The 26,828-nt window shown below is 41.2% G+C and overlaps 1 protein-coding gene across 16 annotated transcripts in view; it reads left to right on the top strand.

Moving 5' to 3' along the window:
- Nucleotides 1–26,828, top strand: part of PHACTR1 (phosphatase and actin regulator 1) — a 304,933-nt gene that overhangs the window by 246,203 nt on the left and 31,902 nt on the right. For all 16 annotated transcript variants that reach the window (XM_064705249.1, XM_064705255.1, XM_064705258.1 and 13 more), the window contains 3 exons: nucleotides 1,375–1,705; nucleotides 9,195–9,403; nucleotides 11,027–11,183. In XM_064705249.1, the coding sequence (XP_064561319.1) occupies nucleotides 1,375–1,705; nucleotides 9,195–9,403; nucleotides 11,027–11,183 (697 nt within the window). The remainder of the gene's footprint in view (nucleotides 1–1,374; nucleotides 1,706–9,194; nucleotides 9,404–11,026; nucleotides 11,184–26,828) is intronic.

The raw sequence follows: 26,828 nt of genomic DNA, 5'->3' as shown, positions 1-26,828 counted from the left end.
GTCCTAATATCAAACTTGTGTACCCTGGCTATTAGATATGGATAGAAGTCCAGGCAATACCCAGAACAAGCCAGGAAGAATGAAGGGAATGGGGGGGAAGGATAGTTTAAACCAAAAAGAACCAGTTTGTATAGTCTGGAAAAGGACTATGGACATCTGATAGCATTCAGAATAGTGATGAACTTTGGAGAGCAGCATCTAACTCCCAAGCTTCTTCAGGTCAAAAGAAGATTCTGGCCCTGCAATTCTCTTACCATGTTGTAGCAAGAGGAGTGGACAGAAGCAGCAGGACACCAAAGGTCATGCACGCTTCACCCAAGAGCTACAGTGTGGAGACAAATATGTGCAGTATTTCAGGCTGGAAAGGGCCTGGCCTTTCTCCTAGATACAAACTTAGAGTTATTGCTCACAGTGTATATATTTTCTCTCTCTTTCACTTTTAGCATAGTTTGTGACCATTTTCCCCTTCCATCTTGCAACTATTAGCCCTCATGTTACTTCTTTTCCCTTCTGAAAATATTTCACAATGCAACTCCAAAAATCTCCATTCTGCAGTTGAGTTCTGGAAGAGAGGTTTGCTTGTGGACCTCTCACTGATTTCTCATTGAAGTCAGTGAAGTCTTTTCCTGTCTGATGAACAATGGGCTTCAGTGAATATTTTAAATAGAGTTTAAAAGGTAAAATTCAGTGCTTGAGTCCAGAGAAAAATGCCTGCCACTTCTGCAAAAGAATGCATTAGTCCTAACAACCTAGTGCCCTTTAACTTTTCTCCTCATGTACCTTCCATTTTTCCAAACCCGTCCTGTTTAGTATTCAAACCTTATTTCTTTTCTCTTTTGCCCTGTAATGTAATTTTTTACACCAGATGTTTTGCACATGTCAAAGCTGTAAGAAGTGTGACTTGTAGTAATTGTACTGCAGTGGCTGAGATGGATCAGAAACCCCTGAGCTTTTGCTCTGGCAGTGATGGTGGTGAGTCATCCTGTAACTTCAGACACTGAATTGCTCTCATCCTAATTGCTCTCCCCCTATTTGTGTGCCTGTTGAGTGGAAGAAGTTGCATCTACCTCACAGGGCTATTTTGGAGGATTAGGGCTTTAAAGTGTGCCACAAGCCTTGTTAAGTATTGTTTAATGTGTTTATTAGGGGCATGCACAGCCCTGGGATGTTTTTTTGTGAGACTCAGGAGTGCTGCAAAACAACAGTGTTTTTCTGGAGACCATGCTGAGCATACAATAGGAGTTGTCTGTCACAACAGGTGTGCACTCTCCTATGTTGAGTAGCAACCTCTGTACCTGCTCACCCAGGCAGATACTCTCATCTCCTTCTTACTGACATGAAAATTAACACCTGTGCTCTCTTTCTTTCTTTTAGATCCTGGCGCTCCTGTGAAACTGCCTTGTATGCCAGTTAAACTGTCACCTCCACTACCTCCAAAGAAAGTCATGATTTGCATGCCTTTAGGGGGGCCAGACCTCTCTCTCTCATCCTATTCCACGCAGAAGAGCTCCCAGCAGCCTTTGACCCAGCAGCATCACACTGTCCTGCCATCCCAGTTAGCAGCTCACCAGCACCAGCTCCAGTACGGCAGCCACAGCCAGCACCTTCCTTCTGGGTCCAGCACGTTGCCCATTCACCCTTCAGGGTGCCGCATGATCGAGGAACTGAACAAAACGCTAGCCATGACCATGCACAGGCTAGAAAGGTAATGGACCAACATTTTTAGCATTCCACACTGGTGTGCACTGATTCCTGCTAACTCAGTGTTGAAGGCATCGCTTGGGTTACATTCATAGGACTTGAATGAGGTGTCTCCTCTGAGGTCTAACAGCTTCAGGGCAGAGTCATTTCTGCAGAAACAGAGGCAGAGGAAGAGCCTTTCCAGGCTTGTTTGACAAGTTTGTGGCAGAAAGGAAATAAAGACCAAATTTCCTGAACACCATTGTCCCGTTCAAGGAAGTAGTTAATACAGCCAATGGAGATTTTAATAGGACATGCCTGGCTTGCAGTAGGTACTGCTGAGGCATAACTGCAGAGCTCCAGTTGTGTGGAGGATTACGAAATGTAAGGAGAGCAGGATTCATAAAAGAGCAATTAGAATCTAGTGTGCCACTCCAGCAGGGCGTCTGATTAGTATTACCAATTAGCTCGAAACAATCTATGTGGAACTTCCTACAAGTCACTTAGAAGGGTTTTAATACAGTATTTAGATTACTTAAATCAATTTAAATTAAATTATGTGTTTGATCTTAAAGTAAGTATTTAACTCATTCCACATCAGCTACCTTCTTAGCCATTTGCATCTGGCAAGAGGTAGAACATTTGATCAGAAATGCCTTACCCACCTTGGGGCTGTTTTTTGTTATTGTCACTTATGAGTATCTCTGAATGTTTCTCCAAGTAGTCTGAGTAAGTGAAGCATGTTGTATAAATGCAAGCTGCCCTCATAGACTGCAACATCAGCAAGCTTTGGAAAATTTATTTCCCCTTGCAGAGCAAAACTGAAAAAGTCCCAGAACAGGGAAGATGGATGAAAAATTACATGTTTTATTTAGTACCAAGAACAGATTTGTAGCCACCTTGTTCTAGGAGCATCAGATCATCCTGTTATACAGGAAGGCAAAATATTTGGTCTAACACAAAAAGTGCTTAATGATTTACCCCAGTATTTCTGTCTGATAACTGATAACTACCTTCATTATATTCCATAGTTGGAAACAACTGTATTATTGATGGCAGTTTCTCCTTACTGCCTGAAAAAGAGTCAGGAGACCAGAGGCTGTCTCACACTGCCAGCTTATTTTAGTACCAGAATAGTGACACATCTGTGATTACATCATGGGGCTAATATTTCTACAGTATGGAGGAGTTCTCAGCTGGGGAAAAACTACTAGGGAATAAGAAGGAGATTCTTATTCCTGTCTGTGAAAGGGCTGTAGAGGTAGGATAGAAAGAGTATCCACACTGTCCCCTACTGCCATACCCAGTGATTAGTCGTTTGCCTCTCACATTGCTGGCATGGCTGGTCTGGTGCCTCTACACCATCCCAAAATTCAACGCACCAGGCACAGAGAATTGCTGTTGTCTCCCCAAGGCTCCTTTGGGGCTGCATTGCCCATGCTGTCCCCAGCTTAGGTTGGACATCTTAATGTCTGGCTCACACTGTGTGCAGAAGGCCCTTTGTCATCCTGAGCCCAGTGACATCTCTCAGAGCATGACTTCACTGTGGCATCTGTTGCCCCACAGCAATGAATGCTCCAGTTTCTAGTCATCCATCATGTTTATGTCTACAAATACGTTTAACTGATTTAAAGAAGGTGATGCTGTTTGGGTTTAACTATTAATTTGAAGCTGAAGCTCTGCTGCTTGTTAAAAACTGAATAAGCAAGCAATCATGTCCCAGTGTGAAGCAATTGTTTCCTTTTGCAATTAATAAGAAGAAAACAAGAAAAGGTTGGGTACTGATATTTCACATTTAAAATGAATATAAATCCTAGTTCAGGATATTGCAGGCAGATTTTTCATAGCCTTTTTTATGTTGATTAACTGTTAGTTAAATCATAGATTAATGTATTGAGTATGTTGTTTGTGCTCCTTGTCAAAGCAAATCAATAACTTCTGCATTCACAAGGGAGAAAATAGGTCATGATCATTTCCTCTGCAACAGCAATTGTTACTTTTATAGTATATAGAGGTAAAAATATTTCAAACCATTTACAGTTCTGTGGAGCTGATCTTGCTCTTAAATTCTTCATTTGCTTTTTCCAAGCCAAACTGTGATCTAGATAAATTTGCCGAGTTTGCTTGAAGATGTGTGCAGATTTTTAAAATATATTTATTTAACTTGGGAGACAATTATTTGCATTGAATGCCCCTGTTTTCTACTATTTTGACACTACTTACTTTCCCTTATTGTAAAAATCTGCATTAAACTCTAGAGAAATAATACTGCAGTATTTGTCATTGCACACTTCAGCCCAAAATTCTTGAGGGCCTGTTAAAACTCCAAAGATCCTAGATCTCCTTCCTCTGTTTGGAGCTTGGTAGTGTGCTCACATCTGTAGCCTGCAAAGGATATGGAGTGACATCCTGCACTTTGCTGTTCCTTGCAAGTTAGCAAAGTACTGGGCCACTACTGTTGGGTCAACAAACCTGAGGAGATGAGAGAGCCTGCTAAGTCTCTGAGGCAGCTTCTGGTGAATACTAAGGGGTTTTTCCTTCTGATCTCAGACATTATCTCAAAAGTATCCTACAACTTTACAGAAGAATTGCCATGGTGCTGCAGTAATAATGCTGCCAAATCTGGTATTTGGGGGATTTTTTAGAATAGTGTTTTGATTTTAATAAGAGATGATCATATAGACAAGCACAGATCAGCTTTCAGCTCTAATTTTTTTCTTTTCCTTCCGGAATTTTTCCTTTTCTTCCTTGTATCTAGTTTCTTTGGTCCTGGTGCAGTGGAAGCTCCTCAAGGTCACTTAAGCTCTAATGATATTTGGTGAATCAGTTTCTATCAAATTCTCATTTGGTTCAGTAAATTTTTCTTATACCTTACAACTCTCCTGTTCACCAGGTGTCTGAGTGTGGACATGAACAAAAAATGAAAAGCTAAAACCTTTCCTTCCTCTAGCAATCTGGACTCTTTGCTTACACAGATAAGATCTCTGGAATTCAGGTAGTCTAACAACATCTGAAGAATGATAGTTGAAATCAGTGCTCTGCCAATGAGCCACAGGCTTGCCAGAGAAAAATGAGCTTTCCCTCTGTACAGACCTGGAAGCCAGATTTTTCTGTCTTTGACCTTGAGAAAGTTACTGAGTCTCTCTATCTCTATTTTCCCCTCTGCAGGAATGATTGCATGTAACTACCTCACCTAGATCTAGTGCATATTAATAAATTAATGTCTTAAGGTACATTAAAAGGCATGCAGTAGCTATTCAAGTCCCAGTTATTCTTATGACTTAAAATGGGAGCTAATTCCTGGATTTTTTTATTAAATTTTATTACAGACATTATAGAACATTAAGTTCATTTGTGCACTTAACGCTTTTGATTGCAAACATTTTCTGGTACTCATAATGTCTATTCATAACCTATTCTCAGAAGGGCAATCTGCCCCTTGTCATAGTATGACTATTATGACATGTCATTTGTGCTGCCAGTTTGCCTCTATTTTCCCTGATAAATTACCAGTTTTATGGTAGATAAAGTTGAAACAGAGATATGTGTAATTTCCATGTAACCTTTTTTCTGCAACCTCTGTTGCTAATTTGTGTCTTACTGCAAACGACTTTCCCCTTCAGTCCAAAGGGTGTTTGTCTGTCACGCATAAGTAAAACTCTAGATTTGGACATCATTTTTTACCATTGCATTTTAGGAGTTGATGAAAATCTGCTAAGCCCTGCCACCAAAATACACAGATTTCGTCCTCCTAACCAAAATGAATTTGAGAAGAAAGATCATGCCTCAAAGCTGTGCATCACAAACAGTGGCTAAGGAAGCCTTAGAGACTCTCTTGTGACACCAAAATGTGTCTTTAATTTTGACTCAGTGAGGCAGTTTCTTCATCTGAAACAGCCTGATTTTCTGCCTTGCCTGTATAATTCTCAGCCTGTCTGGACAGGTGACAATTAATTTCATTTACTCTGTGGGCTCGTGTACAGGAGTAGGCACAGATGAATCCAGGGCTCAGCTTGTTCAGTGTACGTACTAAAGAGCTGTTAAGTGACAATATCTCACTCCAGGCTAGAATTGCCTCTGTGGCAGAGCAGTGAAAAATCACTGTGTCCAAAAAGACTGTGTGTGAGACCAGTTCCTCTGGGACACCCAGCTCAGCCTCAGACTGTAGATTTATGAAATGAAATGCATTAGACATTACCACCAGTGTCTTGTAAATCTTACTAAACATATTTGAGTCAGAAAACATTTATCTTCCATAAAACTTGTCAAGAGAATTGCATCTTGTCTAAACTTTAGCATTGCCTAAGGATAGAAATAGTTAATATTTATAGCTCTGCCTTCTCTCTGACACACATTCCTGTAGTAGAAACGTATATACAGCGGTTTGAAGTTCTTTCAGACCTTTTCTTTTAACTGTTAAGTATATAAAAGTACTGTGGATCTGAAAACATTCTGATAAAAATGTAATCTTCTATTCCAAAATCAAAGGGCCTGACATGACAGACAAGAAGTGTGCAGGTTTTTCCCACTAGATTTTACAGGAAATATTTCACTTTTTTCTTTTTTAAAATTTTTTCTGTATCATGAGTAATTCATATGCTTAAATTGTGATTTTTCATTGAAGTATTTTCTCACTAAAACCATTGTAAGCTACAGTGGTGTAACTTTTTTTTTCTGTTTTGATCATGTACAGATGATGCAGCAGTTATTGCAAGTTCTTGTACTAGGGAGCTATGAATTGTTCACATCCATGAGTTAAGATCTTTTTAAAACAAGTACTTGCTTAACTGTAGCTTTTTTCTCTGGTTTTGTTGCAAAACAAAAATCTGGTTTAAAATGGGCTTTTTGAAACAATAGTGTGCTTTTTGGTGAATAAAGCTAAAAAACTTTGTCATGTAGTCACCTGACCATGTGGGAGTTTTGCTAATGACCCAGAGTCATTTATACACAATGGACATATCCTGTGACCTTGATTTGTCTTTTTTAAGTATACTGCAGTACTGCGTGTATTTCATAAGCACTTTGCTTAGACAGCTGACTTAGGCAAATTGCTGTGGAAAGGGCTGATTTTAATCAAGAACAACACAAAACACTAGGAAAAATGAGGGGCTTAAAATAGAAAGTAGTATTATCAAGAAAGTGGATGATTCAGAAAGCTTACAATGAGATGAGAAGCTGCCTATTTCTAGATCATTAGTTCAAATAAAAATCCTCTGTGGTAACTTGTAAATCTTGTTGCCATCCTATATCTGCTCAATAATCTAAATTGATGGATCACTTTGATATCTGCTACCCATAAGGGGACACACCCATAAGGATGCATCTGTGAGCTACATCCATCCTTCACAGAACAGGGAAGCACCAAATAGTCCTGGATGCTGAAGTGCTTCTTGCTCCTTTCATTTGTACTTACTCTCTGTGTATTTATTGTTTTAAAATTAAATTAATGATCCAGTGGTTGCATGGTGCAATTGGAAGGTTTTGGGTGTTTTTTTAGCAGTGTTAACAGAATTTCACAATATTGTGGTTTTTCTCAGAAATTTGATTCCAGGCTTTTGAATTTCCTTCCTTTCCTCTTTAAAAGACGTACTCAAAAATTAGCTTACAGAGAAAACAGATTACATAAAGTTCATAATATAAAACTTCTGAAAGCATTTCAGTAAATTAAAAGTTAGTTCAAACTTTTTAAAGATTGTAGTGTGTTGATGTGTCACTGTAAGAATTCAGTTGATGGATTCTAAAACTGCATTTGGGATAAAGTTTTTTTTGTGTCAAAATCATTGAAGTCTGATACAAAAATTTGCAAGCCAGTTCTTCATGAATCTCTCTTACTTTGTGATACAAAACATGGGCTATTACTAAGCAAAATTAGTTTCTCTCTTCAAAGAATCTAGTAAAGCTCTGTATCTCATTATCCGTTAGTCTGCAATAATACATGTTGGAATTAAAAAAATTATTTCTTTGAAGCAGAAGATGATGATAACAGCTTGTTGGTATGGTTTGTTCACAGGATCTGAAGCCTTTTCTTCTCTTTAATCCCTAAGCATATTTGGAGTAGTATTATATCCCTTGAACTACATTTTTATAAGACTCTCTGGAATGTTATCTGGAAGCCATTTAAGAGTCCATTCTAACTTTTGGGTTAGAAGAAAGCAAAATGTTTCAAGTTGAAGATAGTAGATTCAGTAGATTTCTGTAGAAAATCTTTTAAAGAGAAGAATACATTTTATTCAAGATGCAGAGCACCTGTGGTATTGATGGAACTCAATACTTGTCAGATCCAAGTTGGTGTGCCTCAAGGTCAACTTGGCCAGAATATCTGCTTTCACACCTACGTTCTTCTGAAAAGTAAAATGGGAGTTTGACATAGAGAAGGTGTCCCACAGGCAAATGTTGCCCATTTTTCATAGAGCTGTTGCATCAGCCAGGACTTCAGAGAGAGGGCAGTTTCTGCTGTCTCACAATTAATCCTGAGCTGCCACCATTTTTTGCCTGCCTGTCTTTCATTCCAATTTCATACTGGAAAAGCAGCATGAGCTATTTCAATAAAAACTGTTTGGGTTTCCCAACTTCTGTTCCTGGCTTTTCTTTTCACTTTTTTCTTTGACTTTGATCTTCACCTCCTCATGTTCCTGTTTCCCTACTTGATGATATTTGTTAAAGGGCTTTGAATTCAACGCGTAAACAGGGCTAGATAGTAGCAGTCCTCACCACAGGTGTATCTCATAAGATACTGAAAATAATCAATCACTCCTGTGACAAAAGAAATATGATGTTAGCGCCAATTCTGATTGATCTTTAACACCTGGCTGGATAAAAAGCTGAGGCAGGAAAAGGCATATCATTGTGTCCACCTCCCAGTATATAACTGTGCCATTAGCAAACAAACCCCCCAGGTTTTAGCTTCTTCCCTGGTTACTCTCAGCTGCTCCCAAAGTCTCTTTTCTCCAAGCCCAGTTTCACAGGCTCGCTCCCCTGCACATCAGAGAGTTGTGCACTTGCCATCCCCTCAAGTCACTCATCACTAGTGCAAGCCACTAGTTTTCCCTCTGCCTTTCTACAATTTTCCCCTACAGTCCATCCTTCCTTCCTCCCACTCTTACTCCACCTGCTCCACTCAGGTGAGACATTTTCTCCTTGCTGCCTGCACACCAGTGGAAAGGTCACACAGACACCAGGCTGAAGGTGTGCTTCCCACTGAGTAGCTGGTGCTTACCACTCTGAGTATCTGGTCCCTAAAAATTGGTCTCAGATCTTTAGTGCTTCGTCCTGCTGACAGGATTTCTGCTTGCTTGCTGTCCTAACTCCCTTTTTTAAGTGTTGTACCCTAAATCTAATAAGTACTCAGTTTAAACCCCTTAGATGTCTTGCTGGTCTTGAAAATCTTTCTGTTCTCATTTCTTCTCAAAAAGGGATGAAAGACCACTACTTTCCTATATACAGTGAGAGAAGCAACTCTGGCCTTCATTGAGCTGTTTCCTTTAGTTTATTTATTTTCTTTTCTTTCCCAACAGCTCTGGTTTACACACAAGTGACAGTGTTACAAAAGCAGGACCTTCAGGCCTTCCAGACATGAGACAAGTGCCAACTGTTGTGATCGAATGCGATGACAATAAAGAAAATGTGCCTCATGAAACTGACTATGAAGATTCTTCCTGCCTTTATCCAAGGCAGGAAGAGGAAGAAGAGGAAGATGAAGAGGAGGATAACTCATTATTTACAAGTAAGACTCATTCCATTTTTCCTTTCTCACTTATTTAATTTGTACCCTGAGTTCACAATACACAGAGGAAACACAACATTTTCTTTCTTGGGTGTGGCTTTTTCATCTCTCATGGCTTGACTACATGGAGATGCTAATCCAAAATAACAAACAATATGAATTTATTGTGATTTCACTAATATTCATGAATCCCCGTCTCAGTAGTTCTCACACTAAACTCAAATGACAGATTTGGGCTTACATTGGTTCAGTTACAAATTGGCTTTTGGATTCGCTTTCCCAAATGCCCTTTGTGAAGAGAAGTCCTGCTTTTGGCTTAAGTCAAGATCATCTCAATAGTTGCTTCAGGAGGATGAAATAAGTGCCACACATAGAGAATCAGAGTTTTTATATACAGTCAATAGTAAATAATTTTGGAATCATACACGTGCACATGCTTTGAAAGGGGTCACAATCAGAGGATTGGGCTCAGATAAGAAGAGGTTAAGTGATAACCATATGTCCTGTTTTAGGGCAATTTTGGGAGAAAAACCTCTAAAGGGGCTTCCTGTAGAAAAACAAATTCAAGTGGCCCCTCCCCCAACAAACTCCACACCTCTTCTCTCCCCCCTTTGCTCTCAGAACAGGTCTTAAAGGTGCAAAACTTATCATCCAGCTAAACAGAACAGATGACTGGGGATACAAGCATCATATAGCCAACCCAGGACACCACATCACAATTACAGAGTGGGAAAGGACCTTGTGGCCTTCCTGACCGCTGTAAGAAAACTCAATTCCTGCCTCGGTGCGGCATCTGAAGTTCCAGGCCCTTGCCTTTCTTTTCTTATGAAAACTGGAAGCAGTACAGTCAAACAACATCCTTTTTAAAACACACAGAAATAAGATTCTAAAACAGGCATATTTCATCTCCACATCACCCCACCTTACCCTGTAGGTGAAATTAAGCAGTGTTTGCTCTTATACTAAAAACAGAACAGAACTGCACTATCTCACACTCTCCTGACAAACTCTCGTGTTTGTGTCTCTCTGTGTCTGTCTTCCCTGCTCAAACTACTTTGGACACAAGCCTAAGAATGCAAATTTGAGCCATAAAAGGCCATTGGTTTTTAGTGTCTTTGCCACTGCCCTGGAAGCAATTAGTTCATGTGCATAAAGATTTGTGCTGCTTCTGATTGACTTCTGATTCCTTCTGATGCTGGCTTGGATATCTTGATATTACATTGCAAGAGACATTCAGATACCCCTTTCTTTTGACATGCTATAGCTCTGCTGCCTGCCCAGATTCTGAGGTTGAATTTTTCATTCCATTATGTGGAAATACTGTGCTAGAGAAAGCTACAGATGTTACTAGCAAATCTGAAACAAGCCCTTCTTCTCCATTCCCCTCTATGGAGCAATATATTAACTTCTATTTCCTCTATACCTACCAATTTTGGCTTTTCCTTATTAAGATAGGAATTGAGGTTAATTGAGCACATGAAGTTAATGACACCCCTTTTCCCATCGTCCAACCAGTGTAAAGGAGAGCCTCATATCCTCCCTTGGCTAGTCCTTCTTTGCCAGGTGCATGCTGTAATGAAATGATGACACCTCTTTTGGCAGAACCTCTCCTCTCTCCCACAGGCCCCCTGGCAAGGAAACTCTGCAGGAAGGACTCTTTAGCAATCAAACTAAGCAACAGGCCTTCCAAGCGAGAGCTGGAGGAAAAGAACATCCTCCCCATGCAGACTGATGAAGAGAGGCTTGAACTTAGGCAGCAGATTGGGACAAAGCTAACAAGGTAAGAGACAAACATTTTTTTAACTCTTGCTTTTGGAAATATATGGTGGTATGTAGTTTTTTTCCTTAGTCTTTAAGCAGTTGAGATCTGTTTGGTTACAATGTTCAAGAGGAAAAGCCATGGAGGGAGAAGATATGGTTCAATACATTATTTCTGGTCCAATAGAGCTTCCCATATAACTCCCCATTTCATTTTCCTGGCATATGCTATGGGAACTTATTTTTAAGTATCAGCATGAGCTACGTGAATTTGGTTGTTGTTGGCACATCACTGGAAAATGTTCAGCTTTGGTAACATTTCAGACTGTAGCTGTAGGTGCCTTTTTATAAGCTATTAGTTTGGCCAAAGGTCACAGGTATAACTTTCTTTTCTGACAGCATCACCTGTGAGTAGCTGAGACTTTTCCTGGTGCAAAATAGTTTAAGTCCTTCAGTACTTGCCTTCGTTGGGTCAGGTTGGACAGATTTACCCTGTCTAGACACTTTCTTCTTCATAGCAGGGTTACTCACCAGCTGCTCTGGTTTCCTGTATTGAATAGGGTGTAAAGGGGTGGCCATTAAATGTGGAGGATTTCTGACAAGAATTACTAAACTGAGGTCAGACAGAACTGTCTGAGAACCTTCTGTGTGCATACTGTGATTTCTGTAGTCAGTTGAATCCTCTTACATTGTCAGCTTGGTATTATGCAGCGCTGGTGAATGTTGTTAGTTGCTCTCCAGTGAGGAAACCACAAGGAAATGATCAACCAGTTATTGGGAATTTTCTTTCACGTTTTCATTTTTTTATTTGGGGGGTGGGTGGATAAGGGGGAAACACTGCTACCATGTTGTGGAAACAGGAAGAATAGGAGCTCCAGGTAAATACCACTTTCAACATTTTACTTACTTTTCTTTCATGGCCTTGTTTATCACCTGCTTGGAATAAATTAACCACACCTTTCCAAACTGTCTTTGAAAGTTTTTGTGCTGGATCATGTTCAGTCTACTCCAAACCCTAATTTTTCAGTATTCTTATTAAGGGGCTTCTGCAAAAATGCCCAAAATATGTAAGATGGTGCTGCACTGTTGCTGGTGCTGTGGTTTTTCAGTTCAGTCTTTATTCGGCTTTATTCCAACCTTGTTAGACTGCAGCTGCACTGAGCTCTGGGTCCCAAAGAACAGCACAGGATAGCAAGGTTCCAGTGCTTATATGGTTAAATTTGAACCTTTTTGAAGCATCTGAAGAATTTAAATTTTTGTCTCTCACTGCTTGACCTTGCAATGACATTGAACAGTGTTTCCACTATCTTGCCTGTTTGCCTAAATTACTTGGGTCTTTCTGAAGTTTTCCAGCTATGGCTGATGAAGGAAAGTAGTGTCATTTACAAACAATGATTCTACACAGCTCACTGTGCACCAGATCTTTTTCATTATAAGTGTTTTATTTTTCACCTATCCAAAACCTGCTTTTTTCCTCACTAAACAGTATTTTTTCAGCAAATGCCTTTTTAACAAGGGAAACTATTTTTGGCTGTCTGCAAAGCCCTTCCTGTGTGAGCCCCATATTCTCATAATGTTGTTTTTTTGTTTCCCCAATTGTATGTCTCCTAATCTGAGTTTAATAGTTTGAGCTGTAATGCCTGATCTTGTCTTCTAATATAGCTAGGACTTAGGGGCAATCACAAATAGTTCAAATAACTAAAACTGTGTATATATGAGTTCAAAAATTAGCTGTGCTGAATGAAACTGCTGTTTCATTCCTGCTTTATATCAGTGTAACATCACTGAAAATGGTAGAATTTCACAAGCTTTAACTAGAGTGATGTAGTTTCCAGTCTGACCTTTTAATTACTACTATTTACAACTTAGTATCTCATCCTTTTGAGTAGCTGAAAACAATAAAGAGATATGAGGAGAAAACTATTTTGCTCATATCTAATATGTAAGAAGCCACAGGCATTTCAGCAGCAAAAAGGAAGAGTGCTTGTCTTACCAGTGCTCTGTATCTAAATGTGATATATCCATGTGCATAAACTGATGAATATGAGATTAAAATAGAGAGAATATTTCAATTTGGACAGTATTTCCGTACTGTCCAGACTTTATTACTGAATCCATCCTTTGCTGTTGCTTGGTAATTGTCACACAGTGATGCAAATGCCAAGCAAAATTAAAGTAGTGAAGCATTTATAGTCCTTAGAGAAGATGCTAGATGCAGACTATAATTGCAGCTGGCAATTTTGGATTTCAGAGGGATTTGTACTGCTCCACCAATGGCCCTCTAGGGTTTAAAATATCCAGCCAATCAAATCACATATGCTACTTACAGAAGTAAAAAATGCAGAATAAAAACTTCAGCATATAGTTATTGTCTGTAATAGATCAATTAATTTTCACCAAGAGGCTGATTACGATACTTCAGTATTTATGCATAATCCTCACAGTATTTAGTTTGGAAGAGCTCATTGGCTGCCACATTTGGCAGATATGAATTTAGTACTATAAAGAGAATTTTTTCAAAGATGCCTCTATCCAGGCATATTGAGATTGGCCACTGACATATTGTGTGGGACCAAAATCATCCCAGGTGCAGTTCCTCCATTAGAGTTGCACTGGGAATCAGTTTGGCTCAGAAAGGTCTGTTCAGATCCTGTTTAACTGTAGCTTGGAACCTCTGAACCTTCTGTTATTCCCAGAAAATTGTTATGACTTCATTTTTACATCAGCCAACTGGAAGAGAGACTCCAGAGCAGAATTCACTGTTTCCCATGCTGGGAGAATAGTGCCTTGACTTACACCAGGCTAGCTGTAAGGGTGAGGCTGCAGGGACTGTATCTTATAGAAGGACCTGGCCCACTACACACCTTGGTGCTCTCTGAGCAATGAAAGAAATTCTTTGTGCCTGTCTCAAAACACTTCACATCAATGTCGTGCTTCCCTGGTCTGTGTCTTGTATCATGGCTCAGCACATGCAGACCCCAGCAAAAACAGAGCTTCTTGCCCAAGGTGCCAAAATATGTCCTAGCAAAGGCAGGAGATTCCACATCACATTAATTCCAGCCACATGAACAGGCCAGTGTAGCATAAACCATTTCTGAGGAGTCCTGACATAGCAATTATGGCAATTGATTACAGCGATTAATTAGAAGAGCTCTTCCTCTAACCAAACCAGAATGGATTGCTCCAAAATGTGACATCTCCTATGAAACAAGGAGCAAAAATAGTAAATTAAGATGCAGAACTCTCAGCTCAAAACCACATGTGGCATGAGGATAGGAAAATGGATGCTGGAGACCATGTTCTTGGCTGCTAAAAACCCTTACAACTCCATTATCTTCTGCTCTGAAATGCAAACCTTCTGTGCTAAGTAAATCTTTAAGTGAGTATGGTGTTCCTTTTTTTTTTTTTTTTCAGCTTCTCCCAAACTTCTCCTCTATTTTATCGCTCTGGTGCCTGTGCAGCTTCACAGCTGCTCAAGTGTGCATGTGTAGGACAGAAAGGAGAACACAGGAGGAAAAGAAAGATAACAGGGAAAGGGAAGGAAAAGACAGACATCTCTGTTCTGCCTGTCTCACTGGCTGTGATGGACCTGCTGGGAAGCACAGGTTCCCTGTTATTCCAGTTAGAGAAGCAGCCAGGAAGATTTGGATTTAGCTTTCAGTGGCTGTCAGGGTGAGAGGAATGGGATATCCAGGCTGTGACAGTGAGTTTGGAGGTTTTCCTGGGGCAATGGTAAAGGCCTGTCAGGAAGCCCTGGTGAAAAGGAAGGCTGGCACTGTTGGGTGATGGACAGCAGAACTGCACAGAGACTGCAGGAATGTCCCATGGTGCTGAGACAGGTGCTTCAGTCCTTGCACATCTCTTTCACCACAGAATCATAATGGTGCTCATGACAGACCCCACAAACTTAATCAACACATTTAGTAAACATAAGAGCCCTTTACAGGACTCCTGTCACAGCATCTCTGTAATCTTTGTTACAAACACCAGACTTTGCACTTTCTTGGAATGGGAAGACCTGGTTTCTTTGTGTGTCTTTCACAAAGTGTTCCGCCATACTCTGAGAAAATGTGTGTCTTTAGACCGACTGATCTGCCACACATCCTACAAGGGAGGCTTTCTAAACCATTCAAGTATTTTTTAGTCTCATAACCCACCAACTCTGGTGAAGGTGCTCATTAGCAATTGGATACAGGAGTATTAAAGCTGAGATTTTAGTCCACTGCTTTTCAAGAACATGGTGTATTTATTTGTTTCCCCTGATTGTTTGCATCCTGGCGTTTCCCACCTGCTGGAATTGGATGATCTAATAACACAAAATGTCTGGCAATCCAGTGTGCTGGCATCATGTTGTTAATAATCAATGTCAAGGGAACTTCTTGATATTCACAGTATTATTACTGGTCAGCATAATGTCAGTTTGATCAGCACACTCCTACCCACTGTCTGCAGATCTGGAGGCAAGGGAGACACATAAAGGCTGTCCACTGGCAGTGGTGCTTGTCAGGGGACTGCTGCCCTTCACTGGAAGGTGCCACAGGCACACCAGTAAGATTTTGCAATCCAATAAAAGTTTGTGCTGTGCTGCTCCCAAAAGCTGTTAGTTTTAGGAGTCGTATTTATCGTGTCCAGTGTGAAAGCAGAGAGATGAGGTGGGGGAGCAGCCTTCTGCACATTAGCTAACTAGTAAAATGAGAAACAAATGAAGAAAGTAACAAACTACCTATTGCCTCTTTCCTGACTTTGAGATGTTCTTCCAGTTGCTCAACTGAATCCTCTGTGTGTCACTTTATGTATGTTCTGCTGGCTTTAAAGCTTTAAAGTTTCTCTTCCAGATATACAGTAGTGCTCTGCATTGTTTTTTTGTGTAGCCCTAGATTTATTCACTGCAATACCTTACGGGGTACTGTCCTTACACCAGCAAGTGGAAAATCGTGATCTGAAGCAATATAAATAGCATATTGCAAGGATCATGAGGCAGTAGATCACAGAGATTCTGTGTGCATATGGCTGTAAATAAGTACACTTGAGATTTGGACATGCACACCTGCTAGATGTGTTTTTATAGTCCCATTGATGTTTTGGAAATAGTACTGGGATGTCTGTGACTGAGAAACACAGCATGAGAAGTCATTAAACTATATGGAATGGCAGGTTTGACAGATGGTGGTCACCTACTATCTTGTTGAGGAAGGTAATCTACACATTCCCTGGTCAATACCACGTATTCCTCAGCTGTTCTGAAAAATGCTGCTTACAACAGAAATCCTGTGATTGAATGAAGTTGGTGTATTCCCACAAGTATAAAAAATTGTCATTGATTTTTAAAATGTCATGAGGCTGCTGTGAGGTATTTGGACTCGTTTATATGAGATACTAGAAAGAAGAGTAGAAAAATTGGACAGTTTGGGAAGAGGATTGCACTGTCAGCATCACCATGAAGGTGACAGATACTACCAGTACTGAGGACAGGTCAGTCTGCAAGGCTTGCACAGTCATTTGAAACACACAGCAGTTCCATCAGAGGTCTGAGGGGACTGAATAGTTTGAAGCAATCATTTTTATTTACTACAATTTAGGCTGTGAAGAGATTCAGCTTTTTGAAATGGTTAATTCTTTAAGCAGTGCTGCAGTCCCACTAGGGAAGGGTTTATTCAGCCAGAGGATGGCAGCATGATGGATCCCGTTGAGCATGGCTGAATCTCCTCATGGCTGCTCCCCATCCGGTGCTGTGGAGGGCAACTTGCACCCTCCCTATCTCCGAGTCATTTAGGGATAAAAAGAATGGGCAGACAGCAGGATTAGGCTTTATTCAAAGACCGCATTTTGTTGGGTAACGTGAAATAATTTCTTCCTAATTACGTTTGACGTCTGCAATTCTCACACTTATTGTTAGCTTCCACTAATGAGAGCAGAGCAAGTGCCTAAAGCAAGAGCTCATCCCTGATGGCAGCACGCATGCGCGGGTGTGCGTGGAGCTCGCCTCTCCACATGCAGGGTGCTGGGGATAAATCACACGGAAAATGGAATTGTGCTAAACAAGCTCATCAAAATCCTGGATTAGGGACGATGCGACAGCATTAGATAAGTGAATGGGGGTGGCAGAGAAAAACTGCAAAAGGCTGAGCCTCAGTTTTAGCTGCAATGGTACCTATGGAGATTGGCAGTTTTCCCCTTTTAGTTTAGCTATTCATTTGCTGAAACCCCAAGGGAGCGGTGGAAATTGCCTTTAGCATCAGGAGGAAGGCAGGAGAAGCAGGTGATTATTTATGGGTGACAAGCTGAAACTGAGCTACCATTACACATCTGGGCTAAACTGCTGGCAATAAATATTCTGAGCAGAACTGGTTTGGATTCTGTGCATGGGTACAGAAGGGAGATGGGTGTTCATGGCCCTTGTCAGCCCTCTCTTCTGTGATCAATGTCCTGGTGGGCTCAGCTCTGCTGAAAGGAAGGGTGGCTTTGTAGTTACAATATTCCGAGAAGGCTGCATCTTCCACCAGCTTTCCAGCCTCAGGCAAGCCACTGAAAGAGATCCACACACATATTTATTTATTTATTTGTTTGCTTGTTTGTCATGTTGGCATCTCAAAAAGTACATCCATGCCTATGAACTTTGGAACATTGCATTACTTGACAAACTCATTGACAGCAACATTTGTGCGCTTTCAAAAAACCACCCCAATACCGAGATCTCTTTAGACATCTAACTCTGTCTTTCAGTAGGACAGGGATCCTCATTTCAGAGCATGGTTTGCACTTACCTCTTTGTATGAGAAATTTCCATGGCTAACATCATCATTCATCACAGAAAAAGGCATGTCTAATATCATGATGGTATTACTATTGTTTTGATAGTTGATGGTTGTTTTGCATTTCATAGCTAGCAGCATGAGTTTGCTTTGTCTGAGTAATTTGCTATGGCAAAAGGTCAGTGGAGCAATCAAGGGACGACTGTGTCACCACAAAACACATCACCTCTACACACTCCTTGGTTTGGAGAATGAACAGTGTCCTTAACCTTTCCAGCTCCACCTTGGGATGGGATGAAACCCTGCCCCCATCAATTTTGCTCAACTAGGGCCAGCAGATGTTTTGTTATTTATGGAAGCAAAGTCTTGCAGAGTAGATATAGTCTGTCCTTGGGCAGATGTGTCTCTCCATGTTAGACTATAGAGCTCCAAATGTACATAGACATCTTATTTATGCTACTATAAAGGAGGAGAAACATTGTTCTCAGGAGAGGGATGATTTTAATGGTAGGCAGCAGGGAGTGGCATTTGAGGGCAAGGTCTCCCCTTAGCACCTGTGTGACCACTGATGAAATGAAAAGTGTTTTCATCATGTCCAAAGTTCATTTCAATCAGAAATGTCACCAGCCTAGAGAGGAATTTGTTATTGCTGGGGTCTGTTACTGTTCGTGTTTCTGCTCTCGTGGAAGCAGGGCAAGTCACACTGCCCTGTCATTGCAACATCTGTTTCTCCCATTCTTTCTCTGAGGAAGTTGAGGCAAAATGTGTTAAAGGGGTTACAATTTCCCCTTCATGCTTCCCATACCCTTAAACCCCTAACACAGTCTGTATTTGAGGTCTAATTCAGGCTGTCAGCACAGCTGAGACAAATATATTAAATCTACCTTAATTTCCTTTGCAGTTTCAGTGGGGTGTGGTATCATTCATTTTCTGCCCCGAGTTGATTGTAGTTTTGCTTTTAGTTGTCAAACTACTGGCAGCTTTTATATAAGAGAAGCCACATTTCTCTGCTGGGCAAAATAATTCATGGTGATATAAATAAAGGTTGTGGAAGTAAGAGAATAACATATTTTGGTAATAGAAATAGTCTTATTTCTCCAGTAAACAAGAGACCACATGGAGTGTGTGCAGCGCTCTCTTTGGAGTAAAAGAATGGCATTAATAAAAACAGGTGAAGCAAACACAAGCAGGGAAGTAGCTGTGTCAAAATGTTATATTCTGGCTTTAAAAACAAAGGTGGTTTATTTGTTAGGTTTGTCTTTTGCTGGTTAATACTGACAAATTTAGGGCAGCTCCGCTAAGAACTAGCTCATAGATTTCCACCTCTAAAAAATCCAACCCTAAATCTTCATACTTTGTACCTCCTGATTGTAGGTAGTTAATCACAAGCACAACAGTTGCTTAGCTTGGATGACCTTGTAATTTCTGTAAAGGAAACAAATCAGGTGGGAGTACATGATAAAAGCAGACTGGCAGGAATAAATTTCTCTTTATAGCTGGCTGATTGTGAAATGGAGAAATTACTCTTTGAGCAAAATATTTAACCTCTCTCAGAAGTTACAGTTTGCATTTCCCCTCCACTTCAATGTATTATGGACTATTTAGCAACACATGAGCAGGAGATTTAACAGAGGCAATCCTTGTAAAACAGTCAAACATGTATTTAAAAGGTGATCTGAGTCAGGAATTAAAAATTGTGCTTATATATATGCTCATATATGTTCTCTGTAGCTATTACTGTGAGTACAAGGAGAACTGTTAGACGAGGAAGTCTGAATTTTGTACATGGTCATCCATCTATACCCAGAAACTCTGGAGTTTCACATGCAGACTATTGTATGTGAGTAAACAGAGGTGACTTTCTGAAGAGGAGTCAATAAGATTTAATGTTTGTTTGTTTTGTGTAGGACTAAGTGTCTTTTGGATAAATTTATCAAAAAAGCAATATCCTTACCATTACACCTGGTACAATTAGGTAACGTTAATGTTTTCTCTAAGACATAGTGTTAACAAAAGGATTGCTTTGAGATGAATGGGGTCCTTTTTTTGCATATGTGCAGAAAAAATTGCAACTAGTCTTTTAGAGGCAGGTTTGGCTAAGAATTATGTTCCTGTTTCAATGCATTGGGATTCACAAACACTGCACAGACCGTATGTGGGAATTCAACTAAGTCCTTAGCCTCAGACCTGACCATGTGAAATTATCATTTGTGTTAATAACTTTAGTGAAGAGGAAGTGTGGGTGTGAGAAATGTGTGGTAGATCACATCAATATGTCTCTAAGTGTGCAGCCAGTAATGTTCATTACTTGCTTTTCTGATAATAAATAACAAACCAGCAAACTACAGGGAAAGCACATTAACCCCAAGATTAATTCAGTAACCTGGTTCTTCACTGACATCCCTGAATTCAGGAGGTAGCAGCATTACTGGTTAATGAATAATTAATAAAATAAGCATTCAATATATTTGTATTTGCTCAATGGGCAAGCATCTATAATGTCAGGCTAGACTATTTATCCTGCAGAATACTGGAGTTTTTCAGCATGCTGGAAAAGTCATCAAGATTTCCTTTATTGCAGTAATCAAGACAGAAATGGTCTTCTTGCCTCCCTGCAATCAGCTGGCTTTGATTTAAAAGCCTTGCAAGCAGGGACCCTGATCTCAAACGTCAGGGGCTGCAGAGGAGCCAACCTGCTTCTTCACTGGGAGCAGGCATGGCTCCTGGACCAGGGCCCTGTCTCTTGCACAAGCTCAGGGACATCATTTACCTGGTGGGCTGGCAGATGGCACCTTGGGTGCACCCAGACCCCTTAGGGGAGCATGCAGAGAGGTCACAGATTCATATCACCAGAGAATGGATTGGGTTGGAAGGGACCTTGAAGACTACCTGATTTTAACTCCCTGCCACAGGCATAGACACCTCCCACCAGACCAGGGTGCTCAAAACCCATCCAGCCTGACCTTGAACACTCACAGGGATAGGGCGTTCACCACTTTTCTGGAGAACTTGTTTCAGTGCCTCACCATCCCCATAGCAAATAATTTTTTCCTAATACCTTATCTAAACCCTCCCTCTGTCAGCTTAAAGCCATTCCCCATTGTCCATGTGACAATGCCCTTGTGAAAAGTCCCTCTCCAGCTCTCTGTGGGCCCCCTTAAGGTACTGGAAGGCTGCTCTGTGTAAAGTGTGAGTAAACTCCCTCCTTCGGAGCCCCTCACAGAAGGTACAGAGAAAGATCTCTGCTCATCTTCCACGAAGCTGTTTTCATAGCACTATCAAGCTGGCCCACCTCCAGTTAAACCTACAAGTAGCATGGGAAACAAGCTCCTTCAGCCTTGGAAGGAAGTTGGATTACCCAAACTGTGCACCAATTCTAGCTTTCCCAGAGCACTCTGTGCCCCTATATAAGGACTTCCCTGGCCTGGGGAAGCTTTAACATCCAAGGTTCAGCTATAAAAGAAAGAGGGCAGGGAGCCCCTCTGACAGGAAGTGGTTTGTTTGGAGCTGCACATCAGTCTCCAAGTGCAGAGAAACTTCTCAGACAAGAGTTTGGTGCCTTTACATCTATCTCCCTATCATTGGATTCCCCAACTGATCCCAAAATCCCCCTCTGCTACTTTCAGGGAAAGGAGTGGCTGATGTTCCAAAGCCAGAACATCCCCTGATACTCTACCTTTTCCTGGTTAACAACTGAGTGTAAATGCCTGGTGTCCTTCACCCTCAGGTTGTGCCAGAACCATTCACCCTTCCCTTGTTTGAGCAGACATAAAAGGTAAGATAGGCAGACCTGGGCAATTGCAAGCATTATAGAGCCATGTGATATTCCACCATCCAGTTCATCTTCCCCTTCAGACTAGACTAGCAAAGAAAATCTAATACTCTACTGCAGTTAAAATAGCTGCCAGTATTTTGCACTGCACTGTTTAATGCCAGAAAAGGGCTCCATCATGTTTTCTAATGTGACATGACAGATTAAAAAGGCTCAGTGGTGGAAAGATGATTTTTTGCCTCTGAAAGCCATCATATAGGACACTTCTTTGGGAGGCACTTTTATTTCCCTTTGTCTTGATTTCCCTTTTATTTCCGTTTGCCTTGTCCCTAATTCTTCTCTTCAGTGTCTTTATTCTGTCTTATTTCTCACTGTATTTCACTAGTGCTTGTAGCCCCTGCCACCCCACCTTGGTTCAAGATACTGTGCAGCACTTGGCCTGAGTCTGAAAGATTTTGGAGCAGATATCAAAACAGTGATGGGAAAATGCAAAGCATCAGTAGAGGAATACCAGGCATGGCAATTCACTTGTCTCAGCATCCTTCCTGATGGTTGCACACTTGGCTGCCTCAGATTTGATTTTCCCACCTGCCCATCAGTGTACCTTGCCTTTGTCCCAGTTCTGTGCACTTGTCACTAGTCATGTCATGTTTTAACAATTAGGGCATGTGTTAAAATCTTCCGGAGAGCAGTGCTGCCTCTCTATTCCGCATAAAAGTATAAATGAAAGGATGAACTTGACCCAGCATTACTGAAGATTCAGTGCCATCCTTATTTTCTTTAATATTTCTTTGACTGATCTTGTCAGCTGGGAGAAGTGCTCAAAGACAAGAAGGAAAGCAAATGTCACTCCTATATTCAAAGAGGAGTAGGGGAATTACAGGCCAACTGACCTCACATGCATCACTAGGAAGATGATGAAGAAGGTAATCCTGGAAACCATATTCAGGCATGTAAAGGACAAAAAAAAAGTCAGCAATAGTCAATGTGGATTCACAAGAGCAAGTCATGCTTGATTAATGTGATGAACTTGTGAAATTACTGACCTGGTGGACAACCAGGGAGCAGTAGGTAATGTCTGTGTAGATTTCAGTAAGACTTTCAACACTGTCTCCTGTAAAATTCCTCAGGTGTTCAAGAATGGCCTCAGCCACTCAAACTTTTCAATCCATTTACCCATCCAGTCCAGAGGCTGCTGTTCAGTGTCACAGAGTCCAGTTGGACTCCAGTACCTAGCAGCATACCCCAAGGGGTCAGTACTAGGTCCAGTCCTCTTTAACAACCTTCATTAATGATCTGGATGACAGGCAGAGCAGATCCTCAGCAAACTTGATGGTGACACCCAGCTGGGAGTAGTGGGTGATGCACTGCAGGATAGTGCTGCCATCCAGAGGGACCTTGACAAGCTGGAGAAATGGGCTGGCAAAAATCTCATGAAGTTCATTAAAGGCAAGTGCTAATGGCTGCACCTAGGAAGGAACTACCCCATGCACCAATATATGTTGGGTGCCACCCAGCTGGAGAGCAGCTTGGCAGAAAAGGATCTGGGGGTCCTGATGGGCATGAAGTTGGACATCAGCCAGCAACTTGGTGGGGGGAGGGGGGAAATGGCTAATAGCATTCTGGGCTGCATTAGAAAAAGTATTGCCAGCAGACCAAGGGATGTGATTTTTTTCCCCTCTACTGAGCACTGGTGAGGCCACATCTGGAGTTCTGCATCAACTTCTGGCTCAGAATCACAGAATATTCTGAGCTGGAAGGGATCTGCAAGGATCATCAAGACTTCTCTGTAGGAAAGAGATAGGGGCATATGAGAGACAGTCCAACGAAAGGCCACAAAGATGATGGAGATGATGAACTGGAGCATCCTCCCTGTGGAGAGCACCTGAGAGAGCTGGGACTGTTGAGCCTAGATAAAAGGCTCAGGAGATCTTATCAATGTGTATAAATACCTGAAGGAAGGGTCCAGTGGGGACAGAGGCAGGCACTCCTCAGTGGGGCCCAGTGACAGGACCAGAGGCACCAGGCACAAGCAAAACAAGGAGATTCCCTCTGAACATCAGTAACATTATTTCTACTCTGAGGGTGACCAGACACTGCCACAGGTGGGCCAGGGGGATTGTGAGATTTCTCCCTGTGGAGACATTCAAAAGTCATTTGGACACAGTCCCAGCTCTAGGGGGATTGGATCAGATGGGCTTCAGAGATCCCTGCCAGACTCACCATTCTGCAATAACACAGGTATGGAAAGAACAGACAATGTCAATGTGCATTAGCAACATCTTTGCATTTTGAAGTGTATGGCATTGTTGGCTGATTTTTTGTGTGCCTTTAGCCAGATTCTGTCTCAGACTTCCCCAAATCCTGCTTCCCTTCACTCTCTGCAGCCTAAAGTTTCGATAAATATGTTTCATAAAGCTATTCTGCTGCAATGCTTAACTAATGTCTTCTGATTTGGGTTATTGCACAATGGCTGTGACAGCACAGACAATTTAGGCAGGTCACAAGCTTTGACAAATGCCTGTCTATGGCATGTAGACTGTAGAAGTCTCTAGCTTACTTCAGTCCCAAGAGAGTGTGGGATTATTAGCTCTTGCAACCAAACTCCTTGTGGCTCTGCTCTACGGAAAAAGTTACCAGGACTCAGTTTTTAAACAAGAACATCTCACAGACATGCTGCATTCACGAGGAAATCAACTCCAGACACTCAACTTCCTTCTACAAGCATTTCTCTCAGCCCTGAACTTCCTTATCCCCTCAGTCCATCTCTCCTATAGCAAAAAAAAAAAAAAAAAAAAAAAAAAAAACCACCACACACCAGAGTCCTAGTTTCCCTTCCAAGAGTTTTCAGTGTCTGGGCACCCTTGTATAGCTCTTTTCTGCTTTTCTAACTATCTGAAGCAAAATCTTAAGATCTGCCTTCAACATTTTCTATCTGTGGGTGAATCCAGAGACAGCAATCAGCAAATTGCTGCTCTTGCTCACTTTGGGGAATAGGAAGCTTGATCTCTCACAAACATCCCAGAGAGCCTGCAGTGGTGCTGCCTGGTATCTTGACAGCAGCAGGGATCTCCAGTAATGCATTGTACAGCATTGTTCTGATGTCTCTAAAGAAGAAAACAGAGTGGAAGTGTGTATTTAATGTACATTTTGCTAAAAACACTGCTCAGAGGAGTTTGAAAAGCTGACAGAGTGTAGTAGTTGTGAGATATTCCTCCCCATTCATGCTCCTTAGCAGCTGGTGTTAATTAGCTGGTCTCAGCAGAGCAAAGTTGTTATTAGCATTAGATAATGTCCAGTCATAAGAGTAGGCTTACCACCCAATAAACTATAGGCTACAGATGTAAATTCAATCTGCCTGTAAAGCAAAACACAAGTCCCCATGGTTGTGGCCATTGGGGCTGGAAGGAGGGCCTGAGAGGGTGTATCCTTTTACTTCTGCTCAATGTGGATGAATGAGAAATTGCATGTTGTAAACTAATGAAGAAGGTTAGCATAACTGGGAAGCAGGCACTGTGACTGTTTGCCCAGGCCATCCTAGCCAGCATGTTTTAGTCCAATCTGCAGCCTCTCATAGCAGTAGGTGCAGTTTCCAGGTTTACAAACACTTTGTGCATCATCAGTAAATACTCAGAAGGGATTTTTGTCAGGGTGACGGCAATGATTTCCTTTGCTGCCTTCTTCCAAGCCCCCTGTCCTTGCCATCACTGCAGCCAGATATGCAGAAAACAAGTGTATGCCACAAAACCAGGGCACTGAATGCCCAGGACAGAAGTGTTTCAGTCTTGGCATTTGAGTGTGCCCTGCAGGGAAATCCAGGCCTCTCCTATGGCATGTCAGCAGCCACGAACAAACATACTGTGCTGAGCTTGAGTACAAAGTATTTTAAATATTAATTCTCTTCAGCCTTTCTGCCTGATGCCAGCTGCGAAGCTATTCAGTAAGGAGCTCAAAAAACAGTCAATAATGTAAGGCAGTCTTTCTTTAGAGGGCAAACAATTGGAAAAAATGTGGACTTTGATAGCACCCTCATTTGAAATATCACAAGGAAGATATCTACAACACCTTCCCAATGAGATTTAAGAAGTGAAGTGTCTGAAGTGTAAAGGAAAAATTATTCTTTAGGTCAACAGAGCCAGGAGTAGTTTTCTCTCCCATTTTGCATAAGGAAGATATCATTGGGCATTCCCTCCCCCTCCATAGTTCAACATCACCTCTAGTTAGTGGGAAAAAAAAAATAATGTCAAGAATACTGGTACCAATACTCATTCCAGCAGCTAGAATGTGTAATGAAGCAAGTTTTCACATTAATGAAGTGCCAGGTGGAATGTACAGGCACCTGATAGCAGTCAGAAATCTGAGTGTGGAAGAACTTCAGTATGGGCTGAACTGAGCTCTCAAAACTTGAGGGAGAAAATGTAAAAAGCTGATGTCACACTATGCAGGGGACAAAGAGAAAGGCTGCAGCCTGCTCAACATAGGAGAGAGGGTTTGAATGTCCCTCTGGAAGTCTTTTGTTTCACAAGGGGGGGGTTGTTTATTTTGAAGTTAAGTGTATTTGCCTGGAAATAGGATCTTTGTTACTTTGGAGATTATTGATTCCCGCTGCTAATTCCCTATTTGATGTGATAAGCCTCTTTATAGCATTCCATTTGTTTTGCTGTGAAAATATGTACAAAGCAACAACAGAAAAAAAGCTTATCACTTTGTAGTCCAAATTTAGCCTCTAGGTAATTATGTGTATCTCAGTAAATTCAAGAGAAGAAAAGGCAGATGGGACAAGAATTCTCCTGGGTAAAAAATATTTTGTCATGCTTTTAGGCCACTAGATTTGAACCTAAAGCTGATAGTCTAACTGTGGAATAATTGTATCTAATATCTTTTCAAAATGCAAATATGCAGTTTCCTAAGGCATGGGTTTTTTTTATTTTAACCAGGTAAAATAATTTCATCAGTGTTTCTTTTTAAAGCTAGACATTTTTGCTATTTTCTGTCTGTGGTGCTGCATGTTTTCATTGACATTCCATGAGATGCTAGGATTTCTTAAAAAGTCTTTCTGACCCTTGCTAATGCATAGAGGCAGAAATAGGCTCTGGCAGTGAAGGTGTTAAATACACACCAGCTGGGAATTTGTACAATGGGC

This window comes from Zonotrichia leucophrys, chromosome 2, assembly GCF_028769735.1.
Source record: "Zonotrichia leucophrys gambelii isolate GWCS_2022_RI chromosome 2, RI_Zleu_2.0, whole genome shotgun sequence".
Taxonomy (NCBI): Eukaryota; Metazoa; Chordata; class Aves; order Passeriformes; family Passerellidae; genus Zonotrichia; species Zonotrichia leucophrys.
Note: the sequence above shows the minus strand (reverse complement) of the source record. Positions and strands in the feature narration are given on the sequence as shown.